A 9,162-nucleotide genomic window follows, 5' to 3' on the forward strand; every position below is an offset into this window, starting at 1 on the left:
AAAAAAAAAAAAAAGACTAGAAAGACTATAACTGAAAGTACCAGTGTGAGCCTGTAGTTCCAGCACTCAGGGGGGGAAGGAGGAGAGAGGTGCTAGGCCAGCATGGGTAAACAGATAACAGATGACAAGAATAGGTACCAAAGTATTTGCGTGGTCAGCCCAGAGGGAGAAAATCAATGGCACTCAGCACCCAGAAGGGACCACGAGCATGCGCAGTTACACACTACAGCACATGTCTTTCACACTTTCCCCTACAACATTCCTGGGTCAGGAGGAAAGAGGGAGAACTGGGGGTAAGGGGAAGATGTTGAAATCCTGACAAGTACTAGGAAACTACTAACTACTAACAGGATAGGCCAGTTCTTAACTGCCGCAAGAATAAGTCACAACACCCCCACAGGTCCTGAAAGACCTGTGAACTGGGAGCAAATCAGAACAAGCTATCTCTGGCCAAACAAATATCTCTTTCCCGCATTCCAGCTCAGACACTGACCCTCCAGGTGAGTCGTGGGTGCCACTGGGTGTTGTAAACAGCGAGCACATGAGGTCCACGGCACATGGGCACAGTGATGGCTTACCGTTTAGACTTACTGCAGAAGGTCCACAGCACATGGACACAGTGATGGCTTACAGTTTAGACTTACTGCAGAAGGTCCAGGGCACATGGGCACAGTGATGGCTTACAGTTTAGACTCCTTATCAAAAAAGGAGGAGGAAGAGAGTATACTGCTAGGCACTGCCAAAGAACACCCAATGTGGCTTTCCAGAGGAGCCACCTGTGTAATGTTCAGTAGCAACTTGAAAACGGCCCCTACAACCATGAGAAGCACCTCTGTGACTCAGATGCCCGGACAAAGGCTGACTTTACTCACCTTTTAAATCTGTCATGTCTACGAAACCCAAATCTGGCAGCTCAAGAGGCTCTCCTGAGGAGAGAGTCTGCATGTCGGAAGGAAAAAGCAGCTCACTTCTATAGTCCTGGCAGTGGAGGGTGGAGAGAAATACCCCGGCTGTGCTGCATTCATCAAAGGAGGCTGCCGTCTTCTGAAACATAGGATCCACCTGCATGCGACCACAAGGAACCAAAGAATGATGGTCGGGAGCAGCAGGAAACACAAGCTCATCTACAGCTGTCTACAAGACTGAATGTCTGTGCATGGTCAGGTGGATGAGTGTTGAGAAGTGAACTTTCAATCTCTACCTACGACACACATGGACAGACACCCTGCTGCAGGCAGTTCCTAAATAGCTACATCTAACAGACCCAGCACAGTAAATGACGTCACAACAAATCTGTTGCTTACTTAGTAGGCCAATGGGATGGAGCCAGTCACTGGTCCCATCCTTCCTATTTGTTCTGGGGACTTCTATTGAAGGTGGGGTCTTACTCTAGTCCCAGGCTGGCATCTCACTCAGAAGCCTTCTGCCCAGCCTCCTGAGTGCTGGGCTACAGATATGTGAAACCACATCTGGCTCAGTACTGTTCCTCTGAACACAAGTGTTAAGATTTGGGAGAACCCAACCAGGACAGCTAGGTGAAGGACAGGCAGGGTCAGAAGAGCTATGGTAGAGCAACAGCTGGGAAAGGTTACAAGGAAGCTCTGAGGCGGGGTCAGGGAGAAGAGGGGCACAGTCACGTGATACCAACCCAAAGTCAGAGCACATCCCACGCATGGGAACAGGGCAAGACAAATGAATGTGAGGCGAAAAGAGGACATCACCTGGGATCTCCTAGAACAGATGCTTCAAAGATGTGGCTTCCAAGGAGAAGCATGACTTGGACCTGATAACACAGATGTGGCTTCCCTGCCTTCCTTGGAGGGTGTGATCTTACTGTCTTCACATCCTGGCTCCCAGGAAGGGACATGCTCTACACCTGTCTCCTCTCAGCTGTTCCGATGCAGGCAGCGCCTGCCATGAGCATCTATTCACCCCTCCTCCCAGAGCCACTCATGCACCTGGCTTCCCAGAACCAGTGTTGTCACTGCTGGTTCCTTTCTCAAATGGTAACCAGTCTTGTGCTCCTGTGTGCAGCCCAGACCTACAGGTCCTGAGCCTGCAGTTAATGACCCAAATCCATCCAGCCTTCCTTCAAAGCTTGGCCAAGCCATAAACACCAGCCCTACCGACCATCTTGCTGAATTTGACAGAGACCACATGGGGTGCACATTTCCTCACCGCACACTTTCCATCGGCTTCAGAGACATTGATATTGCTCAGATTCTGTTCAATGGTTTTGCAGGACTGCTTCTTCTTTGGCTTTGCAGGCTTTTTAGTCCTTTCTGTTTCAACAGCACTTTCATCTGAAGGAGTAACAGCAGTTCTTAGGAACCCTCTACAGCAGTCATAATTTAAACAGGAACTCCCTTCCAGTCAGCAGGCTGATCTGATCTGCTGCTGCAGTGTAACTGGACTACTAGACAACACATTCACTTCTAATAAAAACCACGAAGAAGCTCCCTAGTTAGTGTTTTTCCCTAAGTAATTACTAAAAGCTTTTATACAGTCTTTGGAACTACTGTTGCCAAAAGCAAGCTCCTATAGGAGAATAAAGGACCTTTAACAACCAGTAAAACCGGGTTGGCAAGATGGCTCAGCAGGTAAGAGCACTGACTACTCTTCCGAAGGTCCTGAGTTTGGATCCCAGCAACCACCCGTAATGAGATCTGACGCCCTCTTTTGATGCATCTGAAGACAGCTACAGTGAATTACACCGGGGCCGGAGCAAGCGTGGCTGGCAGAGGTCCTGAGTTCAATTCCCAGCAGCCACACACATGATGGCTCACAGTCATCTGTACAGCTACAGTGTACTCATACACATAAAATAAATCTAAAAAAAAATGTTTAGAAAAAAAACAACCAGTAAAACCACCCCTGAGAAACCCTAACACAAAATACAAGTGTAAGGGCTGTCAGTCAGATGAGGCTCAGTTCAATTCCAGTAAACTACCCATTACAAGAGACTAGTAGATATATATAAAATATATATTAAAAATAACCAAGCCGGGCAGTGGTGGCACACACCTTTAATCCCAGCACGCTTTTAATTCCAGGCAGATTTCTGAGTTCGAGGCCAGCCTGGTCTACAGAGTGAGTTCCAGGACAGCCAGGGCTATACAGAGAAACCCTGTCTCGAAAAAACAAAAAACAAAACAAAACAAAACGAAAACAAAACCATCCATCATGAATTCTGTATAGAAGCAAGTAAACTAGATTTTCCTCATGGAAAACCACATTCTGGAAATAGCCATGCCTTCCAAAAAAAAAAAAAAAAGCTTTCCAAATTTTTGTTTTCATCTTGATATGGCACTCAAATATTTTCCAGTACAATCGAGAAGCAGCCCTTTAAATCCAGACCCCAGCCTGTGTACCTCTACTGTGGCTCTCTTCTTGAGGTGGTGTGTCTTTGCCGAGCCCCCCAAGGACTCTGTATACATCAGCATGGACGGCATCCACACGGACAGCATAGATCTTGGTGCTAGCATCCAAGGTACCAGCAGCCACCTAGTTCAAAAGCACAGCTACATTCAAGAAGACGCACAGGACAGCACTTTAAACAAGTAAAATCCAGCTAGATTTATAAAATACTTACTTAAAAAAAAAAGACAGAAAGGTGCTCAATGACTGATGGGAAATAAAAGCATGTCTCTTCTCTGCATTTCACCCTTTGAGGAAAGGATATAAAGGAGCCTGGTACTATGTCACCAGAAGACTCTGTGTGCAGAGTTCAAGTGTGTGAATGGTACTCTCACCAGGGCTCTTGTCTGTGTGCAGAGTTCAAGTGTGTGAATGGTACTCTCACCAGGGCTCTTGTCTGCATTCAGAATCCAAGTGTGTGAATGGTACTCTCACCAGGGCTCTTGTCTGTGTGCAGAGTTCAAGTGTGTGAATGGTACTCTCTCACCGGGGCTCTTGTCTGCATTCAGAATCCAAGTGTGTGAATGGTACTCTCTCACCAGGGCTCTTGTCTGTGTGCAGAGTTCAAGTGTGTGAATGGTACTCTCTCACCAGGGCTCTTGTCTGTGTGCAGAATTCAAGTGTGTTACAATAAGAACTGGAGATAAGCACTGGGTGAGCGCACGGGAAGTGTGCATTCTCCTTACTTTAAAGTTGGTTGGTTCTGTGTCTTTCTGCTTCAGAATCTCTGACATAAAATCAATCAAATGCAGGCCGAAAGCATTCTTAGTAGTGATTTTCTAGGGGAAAAAAATTAAAACTTTGTTACTCATAGGCTTGGCTTATAAGTGCATGTAAATAAAGTTTATATACAAATACTTATCATGTAAATAATCCCACTAAAGTTTACATACAATACTCACACTGACCTCAGTTCCCATAACCACTTGCAGCATAGCCTAACTTGGATGGATCACTCCTCTAACACTTTGCTCTGAGAACTCGGCACAGAGAACTCAGCCAAGTTGGGACTTATGAGGCAGGAACTAGCCTCCACCCTCACTCCCCCTTTACAGGAGGGACCTGGAGCAGTAAGGTCAGCAATTGGTCATAGTCACCCAGTTTATATGTGGAAACTAGAGGGTTCTAATGCGGGTGAATTATTAGTTTCCACACTCACAGCATTTGCCTGTAAACCATGTTGTGTGAGAGGAACTTCGAGGAGTAGGCACTCATAAGAATAACATCAAAGCTCTGCCAGAAACAGTACAGCCACACTAGAGAATAAACAAACCATTATATCTCCTACCTAATCAAGAAAGCCCAGAATCATAATTGGGCACGTACACCTGAAATCTTGGGAAGTGAGGCAGGAGGATTGCAAGTTCAAGGCCAGCCTAAGCTACATAGCAAGATCCTGCCTAAATAAATACAAACTAAGCTGGGCATGGTGTCATACATCTTTGATTCCAGAGCTTGGGAGGCAGAGGCAGGTGGATCTCTACGAGTTCAGGGTCAGTCTGGTCTACAGAGTGAGTTCCAGGACAGCCAGGGCTACATAGAGAAATTCTGTCTCAAAAAAAAAAAAAAAACAAAAAGGCAAACAAGAAAACCCAAAAAGCGGGCTGGTGAGATGGCTCAGCGGGTAAGAGCACTGACTGCTCTTCCGAAGGTCATGAGCTCAAATCCCAGCAACCACATGGTGGCTCATAACCACCCATAATGAGATCTGATGCCCTCTTCTGGTGTGTCTGAAGACAGCTACAGTGTACTTATGTATAATAATAAATAAATCTTTGGGCCGGAATAAGCAGGGACTCAGCAAGCAGAGTTTACGGGAGTGAACTGGAACAAGCAAACCTAAAAGTCAATTCCCAACAACCATATGAAGGCTCACGACCATCTGTACAGCTGCAGTGTGTACTTATACACATGAAATAAATAAGTAAACCTTAAAAAAAAAGAAAACCCAAAAAGCAAACAAACAAACCAAGCCAACAACAACAAAAAATCCTCAAACCAGCAAATACTCACATTTTCAGTGGAAAGCTTGATACAGGTAGAATAATGTTCTGTAATCTGTGTGTTTGTAAACTTAGATGTGGTAGTTGAAACATCAGTATTCCTAAATGAAAAACAAGAATTCTAGCAAGGATTTACAATACAAAACTTCAAAACACAAACCCAGGAGGTAAAGGTGCCAAACCTGATGACCTGAGATTGACCCCTGAAACCAAAGGCATGGGAGGAGAAACTTCTGCTCTGACTCACACACACACACACACACACACACACACACACACACACACACACACACACATACATACACATACACATACACACACACACATACACACACACACACACACACACAGAGAGAAACAAATGCCAATGAAGTCCTCTGGAGGGAGGCACCAGGACCCTTACCACCCATGCCACCCCGACAGAGTCAATGCAGAACTGCACTCACCTGTTCGGGGAGGCCAGATGAATTGAATCTGTATTGAACTGCAGGTCAAAGACCCTGGAGCGTCTCCGCTGCATACGCTCCTTTTCGTCGTCATTCTGAGGAAAGTCTTCAAGGACGGGGGTTTTAGGAGTGCCGAGGGAGGCCTTCCCAGGCTGGGATGCTGGAAGCACCCGTTCCAAAGGTGAGGAAAGGATGCCCTGTTGTCCACAGGTCTTCAGAAAAGAGCTACTCATTGTTTCTGTGACAGAACAAAATACTTGCTCAAGAAAGCTTTAACAGAATAGTTTCCTATATGGAAAGGGGACCCGGCTCTGTCAAGGGGCTCCCTGCACGTTCTCCTTTAAGTCCTACAATGCATGATGCTAGACACTACAATTTGGGTTTCTTGAGTGGGGGTTGAGGGGCAAAGAAAAGACGATAGGACATATAACCACTTCACAGCTACTGCATATTCAAGCAAACCACAGGATGTATGAATGGCAAGGCAGGCCTGGGGGTGGGGGGGTTGGGGGGGTGGAGTTGATTGGTAGAGCATTTGCCTAGCATGCTCAAGGCTAGCCCATCCCAGCACTCCCAAGGACAGAGAGATGGATGAGACAAACTTGCTGCCTTTGATGAGCTCACAAACTGGAAGAACAGACATCTGCCACTTATAATCCCAGGCCAGGGAGACACTGGCGCTAAGCAACGATGAGGCTGGGCTCTGACCCTGGCTCATCCATGTCTTGGCAACAAGATAGAAAAGAAACACAGGAAATAGGTAGAACACAGCCAGCCAGACACACACACACCCTTCCTAAGAACTGCCCACAAATCACATTCAAATGCAAAAGCCTTGAACAGTGAGTGACTACATTAACCAAGCAGACAAAAATGAGAAACTGAAAGTATCCTCACCTCTGATGTGACTCAACACCAAATTTTTATAATTTATTTTTATTTTGTGTGTACTGGTGTTTTGCCTGCATATATGTCTGTGTGAAGGTGCCAGATCCCCTGGAATTGGAGTTACAGGCTGTTGTGAGCTCCCATGTTTGTGTTTGTGTGTGTGTGTGTGTGTGTGTGTGTGTGTGTGTGTGTGTGTGATTAAACCTAGGTCTTCTGGAAAAGCAATCAGTGCTCTTAACCACTGGGCCATCTCTCCAGCCCCAACTACAGGAAACTCTCAGAATCACCTAGGAAATAGTTTTACCAGGAATATTTAATCTAAATGTTACTAACACTTTAGATCTTACCACCTGTAAGAAATATAAGAACAGGGAAATGAGCCAAAGGAGACAAATAGGCATTTACCTAAATTGAGAATGGGGACACTGTATGCGAAAACTAGTTCACACCTGTAGTTCCAGCATCTAGCAGGCTGAGGCAGGAGAACTGCAAAGAGTTCAAGCCCAGCCTGGGCTACATAGTGATATAGTCTCAAAACAAGTAAATAGTAACAAGCTCCTTATCAAAAAAGCCAGGGGAGTTACTCTGGATGAAAAGAAAACAACTGGCCACTAACCCAAAAGCAGCACATGGAAGGTTTCCGCCAATCCCTGCTCAAAACGGTGGAGAGGAGCAACATTTGAGGGTGATTTTAGAAATCTAGAATAAAGTCTAGACCTTAGTCTAGGAAACTAATTTTTATTATCTTAGGCATCACAGTGACATTTTTTTTTCAAAAAAATATGTTATTACTGGACAAACACTCTAAGACACGAGCAAGACTCCAGGTTAAAAATGTTGAAATCCATCTGGTAGGACTGATCCATGACCCCAACTCAGTCTCGCCACTTTGTGAATCCTTACAGACCCAGCTCCGTTCTCCTCCAGTGTCTTCTCTTAGAGTTGTACCTGATTTTGTCACCAGTTTTCATCCAGATCCACTGAGGAACAGGACGATTTTGCTTTTGTTTCTTGGCCAGGAATCTCTTGATTCTGAGAGTCTTGTGAGAAGACATGGCGAGAAGTCGAGTCAGGCGTACTGCACACGATGGCAGAGGAAAGGAGAAGAGCCACAGTGACATTTTGATGTAGAAGGTCACTGCTTTTCAGAGATGTGTGAGAAATGGCTTCAGTGTGGAGCCATCTGAAGAGTGTAACTTGCAGTCACAGTAAAGGTGGTAAAACGTGAGCAACTGCTGGACTCAGGTCGGGGCAGCAAGCATTTCCTTTCTTGGTACTTCAACTAAAAGTTGGGAATCAGGGCTGGTGAGATGGCTCAGCGGTTAAGAGCACTGACTGCTCTTCCAGAGGTCCTGAGTTCAAATCCCAGCAACCACATGGTGGCTCACAACCATCTGTACTGGCATCTGATGCCCTCTTCTGGCGTGTCTGAAGATAGCTACAGTGTACTCACATAAAATAAAGAAATAAATCTTTTTTAAAAAAAAAAAAAGTTGGGAATCAGATGTGTGTGTGATAGGTATCGGCGTTTTGGGGAGGGGGTGAGGCATGAGGAAGACAGGAACTGTGAGTGACATGACTTTAAATACAGTCATCAGGGCAGGATTTTCTGAAAAGGTTACACCAGAAATTATCAAAGCCATGAGACCATGTGGAAGCAGGGGGCACAGGCCAAAGGTGGGAACATGCTGGCACGTGTCAGGGCCTACTGGGGCTGAACACAGTAGTCCACACACGCCTCGGGCTCTCCAGGGCCAAGGAGGGAAAACACTAGTCAGGGAAATGGAAGGTGGACTAGCAAGAGCGCACAACCGTTGTGCTGACTTTACATCCACCCCACCCCACAAAGGATATTTAGATAGGGTCTCATGTAGCTTAGGCTGGCCTCAAACTCACAACAGCTGAGAGGATGACCTTCAACTTCACATCTTCTAGCCTCTACCTCTTACATTCTGGCATGACAGGTATGTGCCACCATGCCCGGCTTACATGGCGCTGGATCTAACCCAGGGTTCACTCAATGCTAGGCAAGTACTCTACCAACTGAGCTACATTCCCAGCACTACCTGTGCATCTTAAATGCAATGAGAAAGGACATGACTGGATAACAATGAGAGGAAAAACAAAATGAGCTAACCTGAGCTTCTGGAGGACAGAGGACCAAGTAAGAACCAATTAGAAGGGACCTAACAGTAAGCAACCTTCTTAACAGTAAGATGACCAGACAGGCGTCAATACTGAGGATAAGAGGTGTATAAACAGGCTGGGCAGTGGTGGTGCATGCCTTTAATCCCAGCACTTGGGAGGCAGAGGCAGGCAGATTTCTGAGTTCGAGACCAGCCTGGCAGGCGGATTTCTGAGTTCCAGGATAGCCAGGGCTACAAAGAAAAAAAACCTGTCTCAAAAAA

At 45.9% G+C, this 9,162-nt stretch overlaps 2 protein-coding genes across 4 annotated transcripts in view; both read right to left on the reverse strand.

Moving 5' to 3' along the window:
* Nucleotides 1-9,162, reverse strand: part of Ncaph (non-SMC condensin I complex subunit H) — a 38,923-nt gene that overhangs the window by 17,467 nt on the left and 12,294 nt on the right. For all 3 annotated transcript variants that reach the window (XM_031371801.1, XM_031371800.1, XM_031371802.1), the window contains exons 2-7: nt 5,867-6,104; nt 5,431-5,521; nt 4,104-4,196; nt 3,372-3,504; nt 2,179-2,303; nt 873-1,062 (exon numbers count right to left, since the gene is read on the reverse strand). In XM_031371801.1, coding sequence (XP_031227661.1) covers nt 873-1,062; nt 2,179-2,303; nt 3,372-3,504; nt 4,104-4,196; nt 5,431-5,521; nt 5,867-6,104 — 870 coding nt within the window. The remainder of the gene's footprint in view (nt 1-872; nt 1,063-2,178; nt 2,304-3,371; nt 3,505-4,103; nt 4,197-5,430; nt 5,522-5,866; nt 6,105-9,162) is intronic.
* Nucleotides 6,921-8,146, reverse strand: LOC116090873 (60S ribosomal protein L39-like). The gene has a single exon (XM_031371806.1). The coding sequence runs from the start codon at nt 7,873-7,875 to the stop codon at nt 7,654-7,656; it is 222 nt and encodes a 73-aa protein (XP_031227666.1). The 5' UTR covers nt 7,876-8,146; the 3' UTR covers nt 6,921-7,653.

This window comes from Mastomys coucha, unplaced genomic scaffold, assembly GCF_008632895.1.
Source record: "Mastomys coucha isolate ucsf_1 unplaced genomic scaffold, UCSF_Mcou_1 pScaffold15, whole genome shotgun sequence".
Classification (NCBI taxonomy): domain Eukaryota; kingdom Metazoa; phylum Chordata; class Mammalia; order Rodentia; family Muridae; genus Mastomys; species Mastomys coucha.